General features: G+C 49.8%; 1 protein-coding gene across 2 annotated transcripts; it reads right to left on the reverse strand.

Moving 5' to 3' along the window:
• Nucleotides 1-473: 473 nt before the first annotated feature.
• On the reverse strand, nucleotides 474-14,049 carry otud5a (OTU deubiquitinase 5a). 2 transcript variants are annotated; one of them, XM_076026749.1, is made up of 9 exons: nucleotides 13,130-14,049; nucleotides 9,685-9,775; nucleotides 6,543-6,607; nucleotides 6,163-6,319; nucleotides 5,629-5,777; nucleotides 4,822-5,007; nucleotides 4,517-4,724; nucleotides 4,184-4,255; nucleotides 474-2,958 (listed from the first exon to the last, which is right to left on the reverse strand). In XM_076026749.1, the coding sequence occupies exons 1-9, from the start codon at nucleotides 13,715-13,717 to the stop codon at nucleotides 2,825-2,827; spliced, it is 1,650 nt and encodes a 549-aa protein (XP_075882864.1). In that variant the 5' UTR covers nucleotides 13,718-14,049; the 3' UTR covers nucleotides 474-2,824. The 2 variants fall into 2 exon arrangements, with proteins under 2 accessions (XP_075882864.1, XP_075882863.1); XM_076026748.1 differs by having other exon boundaries at nucleotides 9,685-9,778.
• Nucleotides 14,050-15,609: the final 1,560 nt, after the last annotated feature.

A 15,609-nucleotide genomic window follows, 5' to 3' on the forward strand; every position in this document is an offset into this window, starting at 1 on the left:
CACACACACACACACACACACACACAGCAACGGTTCTTCTAACGGATTTGGGCGCGCGGTCCACTCTCGCAATGTGACGACGATTTTGGTGTTGTTGGGGTGTTTTTTTTTAAATCAATACAGCCAGACCACAAAGAAAGAAAGCCAGAGAGAGAAATAACCTTTTATAGCAGCATCTTCCGAAAGCGGAACAGGAAGTTGTTTTTCTCCCAGGGAAGAAGTAGGAGGAAGGAAGAGAAGAAGAGAGGCGTCTCTCGCTGAAAAGCTCAACGGGAGAGTCCGTTTGACCTTGATTCGTTTTTTCATTTTTCTCTCTCCCTCACTGACACGAACAGTCTCTTGTTTTCTTCTGAACACGTTTCCCGGGTTTTTCCCTCTTTGAATACGTTACCGTGTGTGTGTGTGTAGACGAGTCCCAGTGGGGGGGGGGAAACCCTGCAGCAGGTGCCCTGCTGAACGATAGAACAGAACAGATGAATAGAAGCACTTTATTGATCCCAAATTGGAAAACGACACTGTTGCAGCGCTATAAAATAATACCAATAAACTACACAGTAATTACAAGAACGATGATGCCGTGCGGCACCTTTTTATTTATTATTTTTTTGCTTTTGCAAATTGTTACATAATCACAAGTGGCCGACCACTGGAGTCACAGTGCTGACTCGTATTATTTTGAATTCCGTGGCCACACGCACAGACACAGACAAGTACACTGTGTGAGCGTTTTTGCCTGCAACTAAAAAATGTTGTGCGTTGCACATCTGCTCTACGTAACTTGACCTTCGTGCTGCTGCACAGCAGCTTGGCGACCCCACAACCACATGATGTTCGGACCCCCGGAGGACCCCGTAGCCAAGTGGACCGACCACCCCCTGTGAAGGTCCAGCAGGTGGTTCCAGCGCCTCAGCTGCTGAGCCACAATCCACACACAATGTTCACCCGTCACTCTCGCCTTGACTTTGGCCTTTCAATGGTTTTATTTTTATTCTCACTGGGGAATAAATAATTGTCGAGTTGATTTGATTGTCTTGACTCTTTGTTGATGAAAACGCCATGGCCACTTTAGAAAGTTTTAGGCGGAGAGAGCAAAAATAAGGAAGGAACGCACGTAGTTTGTGCGTCTGTGGTGCGTTAACGAAACAAATCCAGCCCCCTTTTTTTTTTTTCAGAAACATTTTTTTCCTCTTTTTATTCAAAGAAAAAAAAGATCTTTTCATCTCAAACAAGAAAATAAAATAAAAACAAACTTATAATATTAATAATAATAACAACAATAATCAATCATTAAGAGGATAAGTATGACAATTCTTTTTTTCTCTCTTTTTTTAACTTGCGTTTTTTTCTTTTTTTTCCTCTATGATGATATTGGTCGTGGTCAATTAAACATGCAGCTAAATAAGTCTGATGATGGTGGTGACGAGGATGATGATGGAGGTGAAGAGGAGGAGGAGGAAGAGGAGGACAGAGGAGGAGTCACAGACCACGGAGCCTTTAGCAGGTGCTCGGATGGTTTTTGTTACTTCCTGATTATCGAGCGTCTCTTCAGACGGACAGCACAGACTGGCCAATCACAGGAGGTGAAGACGGAGGGAGAGGGAGGGACATGATTCCAACGTGGGTATGGCGGCTTCTTGGCAGGAAGCTCAGCCGGGCGCCTCGACAACAACTCTAAAAAGATAATAAATACAGCGGCGGCCCTCCCTCTCCGCCGTTAGCTCGTGAGCTAAAACATAAAGGGCTAATGTTGCCTGCATCCAATTAGCTTCCGTTGTTAAAAAAAAACTTAACAAAAAACAAAAAAAAACAAGTGACGGGTGAGGGAAGTTGAGACAAACAGGTCACCCACAGTCAGCTAGCTGGCTAGCGAGCTAACTAGCTAGTCAACTAGCTGCAGTCTGTTAAATTGGCAGTGTTAGCAGCACGTCGTTCTCAACGCCACCCTCCATTTCCCTAGCGCCAAAAGCTAGCTCAGCCGTCGTGCTACTGCAAGGTCGGCCCTACTAGCGTCAGATAGTTTTGCGTCGCTTTAGCTGTCAAGACGCTGAAACTGAGTGGTGGGGATAACAGGCGGGTAGCTTCAGGATGTGGTAAGACTTCAGGGTGATAGCGCGCTAGCGTGCTAACTGAACCTAGCCAATGGATTTTGGACTTTGGCAGCGGAGCGAAATAAGCCGCCTTAAGACAGTCGGCCGATAGCACGACGAACCAAAACGTAGTAGATCAGAACAAAAGGGAGAGGGCGGAAGTGGTGGTGGTGGGGGGGGGGTCAACATCCCATTTTAAATCAGAACTGACTGAACTGGATGGAAGAGCAAACAGAACCGCTAACTCACTGAGAAAGAAAGTGTTTGCTCGTTGATTCCTTGTGATTCTGATGGCGGCGGCTACTACGACAGTGTGACTTGGTGGGGGTGGGGGGGCTGATTTCATCAACTGATCAGGTCAAAGGTCACACGTCAGCAGAGGGGTCCGTGCGAGAAGAGAAGCGGAGGAGAGAAAGGAAGGGGGCGGGGGGGGGGGGGGGGGGAAGAGGGGGAATAGGAGGGGTAGGAGGGAGAGGAGGGGGAGGGGCGAATGAAGGGAGAGACAAACGAGTGATTTCAAACTTCTGAGGAGGAGGAGGAGAGAAAAAAAAACAACAACACGTGTGCAGTTCTGTTCAGTTCACTTCCTGGTCCTGGTTCTCCTTCTGTGGAGGAGGAGGGAGGAGGAGGAGGAGGAGGGGCCATCAAGGTGGGATCGGAGGGTTGGGGATGGGTCGGAGGGGGTCGAAGGTCATCGTTGTGTGTGTGTGTGTGTGTGTGTGTGTGTGTGTGGGCCATCAGCTGCTGTCGGGCGACGGCTCCCTCTCGCGGTGCATGGAGGTCGTCTGGTGCTTGATGCTGTCCAGGTACTCCTGCTGGGACACGGCCAGCACCGAGGCCAGGATCTCATCGTCCTCCCAGTCCGTCAGGCCTGGCACAGACACAGACACAGACACACACACACACACACACACACACAGACACACACACACACACACACACACACAGACACACACACACAGACACACACACACACACACACACACACACCAGCAGTTTTACATGTCAAAGCATCATCAAGTTGGTCAAGTTCAGCCTCTGATGGGTCATCTGATCCATCGCCCATGTTGACTGGTAGCTCATGTGATCTAAAGCGCTGTTTCACCAGACACCCAAACACTCTCTTTGTACTGAATTTCAATTCCTCTTTATATGGTCACAAGTAACCGATGCGCCAAGAAGAAGTCAATAAAGTTTTGGTAAATTAAAAAAAAACCCATAAAAGAGACAGAAAACTCCCCCAGAAAAGTTTTTTTTTTTTCAAACTCTGGGATTGTTTTTGGTGTTGTTGTTTGGTCCTCTAATGTTGTCCCACGTCCCACTTCCTGTGGTCTCGTTGGTTGACAGGAAGTGGGAGTGGCTTATAGGCCGATACTGTAGCCAGTGACCCTGCGGGTCAGGGGTTGTGGGTTTCTGTTTCGCAGAAAGCAGCTAAACCTCTGAATACCGACTAACTGACGCTGACCACCGCCACACCTAGCATGCTAACACGCTAACGAGCCAGAGTCCCGTCCAACTAGACGTCACATCGTGAGCAAAACTGTGTTTTCACTATATTTTAGCAACATTTTTTTTTTATTTTATTTTTTTTAAAAAACAACCTTTTGGTTTTTTCTTTAAGAACATCTCCTGGTCTTTAGTGTCACAGCTGCTGATCAAAACAAAAAGCTTTAAGTGATGTAAACGAGCACTAATGAGTCTCACTGGTTATTTCTGATTCGACGGCTGAGCAGAAAACCAAATCTAAACCTAAATCCAATCAATCAATCAATCAATCAATCAATCAATCAATCATCGAATCACACAGACACACACACAGCTTGCTGCTTCAACAACAACAGCACAATCTTGTCAGACGGCTGCAGACCGCCTGATGGCCACTAACAGCGGGCTAATCAACACGGCCGCCAGGAGCCTCGCCGGGCTACATATTCAAATTCTTTCCAACTGAAAACTAAACGGTTATCTGTATAAAGTGCAAAGACAAATTTGAAAATAAATTAGCAGGAAAAAAAAAATCCCAAGCTTGATCAGACCAGGGCTCAGTGCTGCCCCCTGGGGATGTTGGGAGGAAGTGACTTGTCTTACGGACTTACCAAACGCTGTAGGCGACATCTCCTGCATGATGGCTCTGTACTCCAGGTGGTGGCGACTCTGGTTACTGGGTCCTGCACACACACACACACACACACACACACACACACACACACACACACACACACACACACACACACACACACACACACACACACACACACACACACACACACAATCAGGTCTCACTTGTGAGCAGTGCACAGACAACCTGGACCAGTCGCTGGTTTGATGTTTTTTTGGTTTTTTTTTAACAAAAAAAAACTCAAACATAAAAAAGAAAAAGCGGGCTAATGCTAATCAGGCTAATGTAAATCCATGTCAATTGGGCAGACCTGGAGCGCAGGGGGAGGGGGGCTTGCTCAGGATGAGGGCGGCGCCAGCCGGGGAGGGGGGCTTGTTGTTGGTGGAGGGGGCGGCGCCGAGGTCCGAGGGGTGCGAGGGGTCGCTGTCCCGTTGCCGCGGCGACCGGCCGCTCCAGTCGTCCGGGCCGCTGGAGGCCGCTGCCGTCGCTGAGCTGCAGGTGGCGCTGGCCTTCCGAGGCTGCAAGACCAACGGCGGAGGTCAGAGTGTTAGTGTGCATCCGCGTGTGTGCGCGTGTGTGCGCGTGTGTGTGTGTGAGGGTGTTGGTTTTGCCCACCTGGCGGGCCTGCTTCTCCTGGTCCTGCAGCCACTGCAAGTAGGACTCTCGGGCCACCTGCTCCTCGATGGCCTCGTTGGTGGCCTCCCAGTCCGTCGCTCGCTTCTTGTCCTCCAGCATCTGCTGCTCGATCCACGACTCCTCCGACGTCTTGATGGCCGACTTCATCAGCGACTGGTCGGCGTACTGGGACCAACGAAGAAGAAGAAGAAGGAAGTTAGTGAGCCCGGAGGGGAGAACGACTGGATGGGCTCGTTAAGCCCCGAAGTATAAAACCGCAATACTGTCATTTTGTATGTATTGCATTCAAAGAAATAAATTAAAATAAAAAAAATTAAAAAAAAAATTCTTCCCCCATAGGCCGCAATACAAAAATGAACGCCTGTAAAACGGTTGATTGGACGACCCTTGACCTGAAAGTTTATAAAAAATCTCTCGTTTTTTTTTGTTTTTTTTTTAAAGTCGTGGACGTTCAATGTTTCATTAAAAAAAATGTATAAAGGTTAGAAAATGGCAAGAGAAAAGAGGTTTTATTCCTCATTACGTTGCTGCGTCTTGTGCTCGTTCTGATTGGCTGATCACGTGACTCACAGAGGTATGATGGGAAGTGACACGCTCCATGGGAGGATGGGTGGTGAGGTTTGGGGTTACAACAACAACAACAACAACAAAAAACGAAAGGAGTCGTTCCCCGAGGGAAACCGCAGGAGGGAACCACTGCCTTCTACTGTGAACTACAGCTCCCACAATGCACGGCGACGGCTTGCTAAAGACAGGGGGAGGGGGGGAGATGTCAGCGGTTGTTACCCCGGGCTTGAAGGCGGGCAGTCCCAGGCCCACGCCGATGGTGGCCTTGTTGGGGTTGACCACCGAGTTGTAGTGGATGTTGCGGTGGTAGCTCACTCTGATTGGCTCGTCGTTGTTCTGGTGGATGCCGTGGAATGTGTTGATTGGCTCTGAGGGAGGAGAGAGAGAAGGGGAGAGAGAGGAGGAGGAGGAGGAGGAGGAGGGGAGTCAGGGTTGAGAACCAGGTGGGTGGGTGCTGTGATTGGCTGAACAACTGGACTGGTTCTAGCGACCTTGAGGACGTTTGGCCTCTCAATAGAGAGGCTGCTTCAGACTGTCTGTCTGTCTGACTGTCTGTCTGACTGTCTGACTGACTGTCTTTCGGATGACTGGCCTAAGGTCTTAGGTCAAGGTCGCTACAACCAGTCCAGTTGCCCCAAAGGAACCCTCCCACTTTAAACTGCTCTGGACGAGTGAGGACCGTCGCGGCCTGTGATTGGCCCGGACCCATCCGCTCACTCCACAGCCTGTGATTGGCCGGCTGGACTCGCTCACCTGTGCTGTACTGGTAGACCTCCACGGGCCGGTTGTACATCTCGGCCATGGCCTGCATCTCGATGTGGTTGCCGTGGCAGTTGTTCTTCCTCTTCCTGTTGATGTAGGTGGTGAAGTCCTCCGTCACGTAGTTGGAGAAGTAGTCGGCGTTCTTCATCTGGGAAGAGGAGGCGCGGACAATCAGTCAGTCAGTGAGAGAGAAAGTCCAGTTGGTCGGTCAGACAGACAGACAGTCAGTCAGTCAGACAAACAGTCAATCAGTCAGACAGTCAGTCAGTCAGTCATTTAAACAGTCAGTCAGTCAGACAAACAGTCAATCAGTCAGACAATTAGACAGTCAGTTAAACAGTCAGACAGAGAGACAGTCAGTCAGGACTCACCAGGTAGTCCATGCAGTGCTTCCTCACCACCTCGTGCATGTCCTGGTCGCCGTACACCTGGTCAGCTGGAACACACACACACACACACACACACACACACACACACACACACACACACACACACACACACACACACACACACACACACACACACACACACACACACACACACACACACACACACACACGCGCACGCACGCACGCATAGTGAGCAGGAGGGACACCTGCATCAGTGTTGTGGATCTTTCTGCTGGAATGTGATTGTTGCGATCTCCCTGCAAATGACAGTGGCGCTAGCTAGCTAGCAGGCTGCTGCGCTAGCGTTAGCATGGGAAGGATGCGGCTTCGCCGTTACGGCGCAACTCGAGGAAAATCATCAACACAACGTTCGAACTGAGTCACAAAACACCAGCGCGAGGCCAACGCTGTGTAAAAACCGAGGTTGTCGTCAACACGCAGACACACAGATTCACACAGACGCACACACCTGTGGTATGCAAATGACTTTGCTCTCTTTCCAGCAAGTCACATGATGCGCCACCGCCAGGGTTCTCAGAATCTCCCCCGACGACTTCCTGTTTTCTCACCACCAGTTGGAGCGAGCGCGTTTGTGTGTTGTGCATGTGTGTGTGCACACAACTCAGTGTGTTTACAAAACATATGGTCAAATTGTGTTGCCGAGACTGTGTGCATTTTTGCTAAATGTTGTTTTTTTTTTATTTTACATTGGATGAGACAATTGTCACTGCCAGGCTGCTCTCCTTGACACACACACACACACAGTGAAAAGACAAAAACATTGACGTTTTGAGCAGCAGCAGGTGTCACAAACACTCGCTAAGGAAATCCCTGAAGAAGGACCAGTGTGTGTTTGCGTGAGTCATTTAGGACACACACACACACACACACACACACACACACACACACACACACACACACACACACACACACACACACACACACACACACACACACACACAGCGGAGGGGACAGGATGAAAAGTGTCCTCATTGCTGAGAAACGCAACCCAAATAAATTTAGAGAGAATTAGAAATGCACGCACGCAGAGGAAGTGACGGAACACTTCCATTGGTCAGTCTGCTCATCATTCTCAGAAAAAGGGGGCGTGACCTTCTTGACAAGCGGCGCATGTTTATTTTGGTGTTGACGATAAATTTCTGTTATCTGCCGCTCGCAGCCTCTGGCCCCACCCGCACTGCTCAGTGACCTACGCTGGTCAAATTGTGTGCGTGTGCGCGCGCGCGTGTGTGTGTGTGTGTGCGTGTGCGTGTGCGTGCGTGTGTGTGTGTGCGTGTGTGCGGAGACGTGTCTACGCTCTGTGGTCATGTGACCACCACCGGCAGCTCAGGGGTGCAGCATCTTCCAGGCAGAGTGGAGGTAGACGGGTGGCTGCTGCGGGGGCGGGGCTTCACCTGATTGGACGACGTGTCACTCTATCATCGTGCACGAGGAACAAGTTGGAATTTACTGAGCTGCGGCCAGAAATACACCTGAGACCTGCATTGTCAAGTCTCTCTCCCTCTGTCTCTCACTCACCCACCCACACACACACAGACGCGCACGCTGATGGCGACACTGTGGGCTTTCCAATTTACACAATCTGCACTGGTTGCACACTCAGTTTGTACACAAATAGTCAGATGTTACGGTCAAGCAGGCCACACACACACACACACACACACACACACACCAGATGGACTAAACTGAAATTAGCATCCAGCATTTCCAAAACGTCCCGTCAATTTCACAACACACTTCCCGTTTGTCTCCTCTGCTCCCGGCAGTGGCTGAGGGACAAGGGTGGGGGTCAAAGGTCGCTGACCTTTCCAACTTTCTGCCGCCAGCCAAATGAGATCGAGGCCTCGCGACGGACCGACAGGCTGATGCCGCTGGAACTGCTTCCTGTTGAATGAACTTCTACTTTCTGAACGTCACTGCGCTCTCGCGTCCCGACAGGAAGTTCTGGTCTGGACGGGAACCGAGCCCCTGAGGGCCCGGTCAGGCCAGGTGAACCGGCTGATCGGCAGCACAGCGCTGCGTTCAGGGACACTCGGAGGGAAGAGACAACCGGGCCGCTTGACAGCTCGAGGCTGTTGTTGCACTGAGTCACATGGTTGTGTGTGTGTGTGTGCGTGTGAGAGAGAGTGTGTGTGTGTGTGTTGGAGAGAGAGAGAGAGAGAGATGTGGAAAAAAAAGGCAAAAAACATTTGGAAATAACATCTGTTGATACACACGCGCGCACGCGCACTTGCACGCACATACACACACACGCGGCAGTGACAACCAGTGAGACATCAATCAACAGGCCGAGGACAAATAACAAAAACACGTGTGTGTGTGTAACCCGACTGTGTGTGTGTGTGTGTGTGTGTGTGTGTGTGTGTGTGTGTGTGTATGTAACCCGACTGTGTTCAGTCGGGTTACACACACACACACACACACACACACACACACACACACACACACACACACCTGAAACAGAAAGTGGTCGTCTAAGGTGTGAAAACAGGTTTCATAATGAAAGTAGGGGTGTGAGTGTGTGTGAGTGTGTGTGTGTGTGTGTGTGTGTGTGTGTGAGTGTGAGTGAGTGTGAGTGTGAGTGTGTGTGTGTGTGTGCGGTCAAGGAACAAAGAAACCAGCTTTTAAAAACAGAACTGAAAAGAAACAAGATGCATTTCTTTTAAATCGCTGTGGCCCATCACACACACACACACACACACACACACACACACACACACACACACACACACACACACACACACACACACACACACACACACACGACTGACGAATACATCATGTCTCAGAGGCCGAACCAGTGACCTGCTGCTTAAACAGCGACCCACATAGGAGTCACACACGCAGGCAAAAAAAGAAAAGAAACCCCCGCGGTGGTTGAGAGCGCCCTCTGCTGTCACAGCAGCCTCCATACAGGCACAGTGCATGCACAACACACGGACCAACTATTAGGTCCCATTAACGATGCCACACTTCGCATCACTTCAAGACCGCGACACCGCCAAGAACACGGCGCAACACTGACACCTGCTGGCGACTGGAGGGACTGCGTACGTGTGTGCGTGTGCGTGTGTGCGTGTGTGTGAGAGAGAGAGAAACTCACCGACGGCCCTGAACAGACACGCTCCGTCCTCCTTCATCTTCTTGATGACAAAGCCTTTCTTTTCCCGAAGAGCTTTTTCAAACCAGTGCTCCTGCTGAACACACACACAGAGAGAGATGGAGAGAGAGAGAGAGAGAGAGAGAGAGAGAGAGAGAGGGGAAGAGTGAGGTGTCAGTGCAGGTGACGAAACAGTAAAATACCCAGAATTCCCAGTTCCCGTCTGACCAGCTGATCATCGTCTGACTGAATCATCACACGGCTTCACTGACAGTCTTACATTCCGAAAGGCAAATCTGAGTAAACTGCGTTTTTTTTTATTTCTGCCTCCAACAGGTTACTCGCTTGAAAAGCCGCAGATGAACCAACTGTCACACGTTGCACCCAAAGACAACAACAAAAAAAAGCAGCGGGTTGTCTGCGGAACTGCCCATCATCTCAACTCTTATTTGTACAGCGCCGCTAAATCACTAGGCTTTACACCGATCATATCGGCTATATCGGATCGGCCCATAATTGGCATTTTTTGAAATGTTCGCGATCGGGCGTCATGTCATAAATCTCAGATCAATGACGTCACGGTCGTGTTGAAACCTTTTTAATCTGTCTCATTTACTCCAAAGTAGTTTTACAGCATCGACGTGTTTATTTATTTGTATCCAAGAGCGAATGATTCATGATTCAAAAAAACCCGTCATTTTCGTCTTCGAGCCTCTTCCTGCTTTGAGTACTGTCGCTATGTGACGGACAATAAAGTTTCTTTGAATCTTCACGACGGCAACATCCATGGGGCGACACACAAACAAACGTGTCGGAGGTGTGAAAGTTTTTCAAAGTGAGAGAAACAGACAGAGCACGAGCTATCTGCAATATATGCAACGCTACAGTACCTCGCGGGGTTCAACGCGACAGATTTAATCAGGCACTTGGAAAAGATGCACACGGAGGAGCATGTCGAGTTCAAGAAACGCAGCGCGGAGAGAGAAAAAGAAAAGCAAACGGATGCTAATAGGGTTCCCACCCGTCCCGTTTTTCCCAGAATTGTTCTCTTTTTTCACCACCTGTCCCGGGAAAAATAAAATCGCTCCCGGGACACAATTCGTCCCGTTTTTTAGGGAAAATGACAAAACCTCATTTGATTTCTGTCTGTGGTCTAGACAGGGTTGCCAACCCTCCCGTAAAATATGCGATTGTCCCATATTTGGCAACTAAAAAACCTGTCCCGTAATGAACTGATACGGGACGCACTTCACTTTGTCCCGTATATTTCGGGGACGCCTCTCCGCCTCCGCCCCCCGTCGACATAAACAAGTAATTTAAATATTGCTCCTCACGTGATCGGATTGGTGATCGGTTTATTTAAACTCACTAATCGGTGATCGGCCCAAGAATCGTGATCGTGTAAAGCCTATAAATCACATCCAAAAACGTCTCCAAGCACTTTGTACAATCAGAACAAGAACCAACTGGGCCAGCACTCATCAAATGTGTGGATTTCAACACACAACTGAATAAAAATATCATTAAAAAAATGACTTTCCTCAAATGAACAGGTCAGAAACAAATAAAAACACAGGAAAATCTCCACCCTCATCATTTTGTTATGTTGTACAGATTCCACCCGGTCGTTGCAGTAAGTGTGACATTATATATAACATTATATAATACGGGCCGTTTGCTGCTCTGTCCGTCACCCAGCAACATCGTCTTTGTGCAGGTTTGTTGCTGCAAAGCTAATTTCCCCGGAGGAGCAGGAAGATGCACCTGGATCAGTTTCCTAACAGCAGCGAGAACAACCAACAACCTTCAGCTTCTCCCTGCAGACACCTGGCTGGGTTCACCTGCACCTGACAGGCAGAGGAGCAGCAAAGACTGGAGGTAGGGGGGGGTGGAGAGCAAGGAAGAGGAGGAAGAGAAGCATAGGAGGGATGAGGAGGAGGAGAAAGGAGATGGAGGGGGAGAAGCAGGGAGGAAGAGGGGAAGGAGAAAGAGGAAGGAGGAAGAGTAGAAACAGGGAGAAGGAGAAGCGAGGGCAAGGCGGAGGAGAAAGAGGAGCAGGAAGAGGAAAAAAGCGGGAAGGAGGAAAAGGAGAAGCAGAGAAGAGGAGAAGCATGGAGGAGGGGGAGGAGGAGGAAGAGAAGCAGGGCGGAGGGGGAGGAGGAGAAGCAGGAAGAGGAGGAGGAAGAAGAGAAGCAGGGAGGAGGAGTAGGAAGAGTAGAAGCAGGGAGGAGGGGAAGGAGGAGGAGGAAGAGAAACAGGGAAGAGGAGACGCAGGGAGGTGGAGGAGGAGGAGACTCTGTGATGACTCCAGTGACGTTCCTGACTGAGGTCATGGACTGAGTAACAATCTCTGGTGTGCGAACGATGAGCTTCATGCCTGTCACACTTCAACTAGCAGGTGGTAACAGCTGAGGACGGCGACACCTGACCTGTGCGGCGACCCCTGGGCGAGGCTGCGCTGCGTTTAAAGCAGTGACAGGTACTTGATCAACACTGACATTGAGGGGGAACAGCAGTCCTGCAGTAAGCACAGCGCCCCTCGCTGGCCTGGCGTAGAACAACACAACTTTGGGGTTCCTGTCCCGAACTTTTTTTCCCCTGAACAGCGCAGCGACATTGTGTCAACATGAAACTCTCAAATTCACGCATGACAGTTACTAAGAACATCAACACACCCCTTTAATCTCCTCATTTCACTTCTCATCTCAAACTGTTAGGAAAAAAATGGGGCTCAGAATTTAAACTGGTTTGGATATTTTAAACACACACAGCGTCAACTGTTTGTTTTTAACATTGAACTTGTGACCACATCAGTCACATTCTTATGGAAATATGTTTTAAGATAATACACATAAGGTTGATGTTAGTTATCACAAAATATTATACAATGGACTATATTGAACACACCTGATCGCATTCTAAACATATTGAAATAAAACATCCCATAATAGGCCCGAGGAGGTATTTTATCGCCCGTTTTGTGCTCCTTCGGTTTCCCAGTGGGAATTTAACCGACAAACTGCGGCTCCATCCTCCTCACTTTGTTTACATTCACACTACGGGCCCATGTGTTGACCTTTGACCCGAACCGTGCCTGACGGCCAACAAGACCACTCCACCTGGAAACAGGTGGAACGCATTTATTTCATCCGGTTAAGTGTGGAAAACCACAACTGATTGTTCGGTTGACAACAAGAAACAACGACAACTAGAACCAGCGACAATGGAGCCCGGTTCAGTTGGCCTTCATTACACAACGCCGAACTTAATTGTTGCGTCTCGTTTGCAACGTTTTAGACGACAACGTGTTTTAGTTCCACACATACAACGTTTTTATGCGACTCAAACCTCCCCCACTTTGCACCGTCCGCCGGTTTAAATTGCCTTGTGTCGCTACTGGTAGCATTAGCATTGCTAATGTGAGCTGAGCTAACGATTAGCTCCCTACCTGCTCCACCGTAGCCGGGTCCATGGACTGCAGCCGCGCCGCGTTCTCGTACTCGTCCTCGCTGTTGTTCCCGGCTCCTTCCTCCGTGTCCTGGCTGGAGCCCACTCCTCCCGGTCCGGTCACACCGGGCTGTCCCCCACCGGCTAGAGACGCCACCACCCCGCCGGAGCAGGTGCCTGCCTGCCGCCGCCTCTTGCTAAGCCCGGGCCCGGAGCAGCAGCTGCCGATCCCGCCGCCGCAGCTGACGACGCCGGCCGTCACGACGATGTCTCCACGGGAGCCGGCCACCATTCCGCTGCTGCTGTCCCGGCCATCGACCGGCCCTACCGGCGGAACGGAGCCGACGGGCGGCGGAGAGGCCTGCTGCGGCCGGGAGCTCGCCTCGATGCTCCGCCTGTCGTCCCTGGCAGAGGGCGGAGCGGCTTGGTAGGACCACGGCGGAGGTGAAGCCCTCGGCCGGGTTCCCGTCCTGGCGGCGTGCGGGTGCGGGTGCTGGTGGGAGTCGGAACCGCTCCTCCGGTCACTGTCATCGGCGTGGTCCGAGACGCCGACCCCGGGGCTGGGCTTCTTCTTGGGCAGGATCGTCATGGTGGAGTCAGTGTGTGTTGAGGGAAGCAGGGAGGGGGTCAGAGGGCGACGAGTCCTCCCGTTCTCGATCAAATGTTTCGGTGTGTCGGCCCTCCGCTCCGGCCCTTCGACCCAAATCACCGAGCTGAGGCTCTTAGCGAACCGAAACGGACGACAGAAGCGGCTGCTCGGCCTTTCTCGGCGGTGTAGCGGAACAAAAACAAAAACGCGTATCCGTCTTCCCCGTTCTCCAGCCTGTCCAGTCCACAAAACATCAACACAATCTGACGGAGGGCCCTGACGTCACTTCCTGGTTGCGACGGTGTTATGGCGAGTTCTGAGCGTCGCCCGAGAATCTCGTTCTGCGGGAGCTGCGGAGGAACTTTCAGGCCGTGTGGGAACTTTTTCCGCTCCGTTTTTTGACTTTGTGACTTAGAACTCCCGGTTCAAAGTCAAAATTCCGAGTTCATAGGCAGACCACGGTTTTTCCCCCGCCTCGGATTTCTCAACGCAAAAGAACGACTAGAGGATGCCACTAATCAGACACGTGATCTGTCAGTTGGCGTGCTGCAGGAAAATATGTTATCGATCTATCGTGGTCTCACTCGCTATAATTTGCTATATATTTCCTATGCATAGCCATAAAAAAAAGTGTTTTCTCTATCTGGTATTAAATGCGTTTTGAATACCTAAAATTCTCAAAATTGTGTTGCCTTGCAAAGTATTTCAGAATTTCACAAATGTACACCTTAGATTTTCACTATAATTTATATTGTTAATATATCTACGTTAACTTTAGTGTGAAAATAACAATTATTTCAGTGCATGAAAAGGATCGTTCATCAGCTATATACACGTTACTATTAAAACGACACGAGTCAGTGAACAGTCACCAAGCAGGCTGTGGAGTGACAAGTGTTTATTTAAACGTCTTTTCCGCACGCGCGCGCACACGCGCGCACACACACACACACACACACACACACACACACACACACACACACACACACACACATCTTTAGTTACAGTCGGTGCTCAGTGCTGTGTAACAATAATAATAATAATAATACAAGGAAGAGTTGTCTTCAAATATATAGAGATACACACTTTATACAAAATACCCTGCATATCGCTGTCAAGTTTAGTCTGAGTGACGTGAGTCGGTGATGAGGTTCATCGCGTACAACAGCAGAGGGCGCCAACACGCCGTTTAAATCGGAAAATGGCGTTTCAAAGTCAGTGAAATCGTTCAAATCGATTGGTTAATTTTTTTGGGAGGTGATGCTATGGGCAGACAAACAGCGGCGAAGTGGCGCCCTCTAGTGTTCGGATCCCGGAGAGATGCCAAGAGTCCCGTGGCTGTGTTTGGTTCCTGAAGAGTTTGGTTGACAAGACGGTTGAGGGAATATATTTGGCAAGAAGGGGTCTGAATGAGAAACCTGCAAACTGGTCACACAGAAGGAACCGAGGACGCAACATCTGAGGCTGATCTTCGGGAATTAACATCTCAAAAATTGAGGTTGCTTTGAAGGAAATGAAATGGAGTGTGTGTTTTGTCAAGTCAAGTTGATAATCAGGAGGTTTTCCCTCCTGATTATCAAACAAAAAAAACAAACAGGATGACGTGAAACTTCCGTCAAAAAATTTGACCCCTCGTCTCAATGCCTGAAAATGAAGTGTGTAGTTTGCGATTCTGAGCCATTTCTAAGTCTAACTTGGTCGGAGCGCCCCCTCCTGGCTGAGCAGTTTGCAGGTCGCTGTGTAGAAGACAGTTCTAAACATGAGTGCAAAGGCATGCAGCACCTCCACCTCTTCCTGCTTCTCCTCCTCGTCTTCCTCCTTCTCCTTCAGTGCAACTTCAACAAGCCGGTGGGCAAAAAAGTTTGGAGGGTAGAAAAGAGCAGCTGCGACGC

This window comes from Nelusetta ayraudi, unplaced genomic scaffold (genome assembly GCF_046127955.1).
Source record: "Nelusetta ayraudi isolate G7.1 ecotype Tasmania unplaced genomic scaffold, CSIRO-AGI_Nayr_v1 ptg000019l, whole genome shotgun sequence".
Taxonomy (NCBI): domain Eukaryota; kingdom Metazoa; phylum Chordata; class Actinopteri; order Tetraodontiformes; family Monacanthidae; genus Nelusetta; species Nelusetta ayraudi.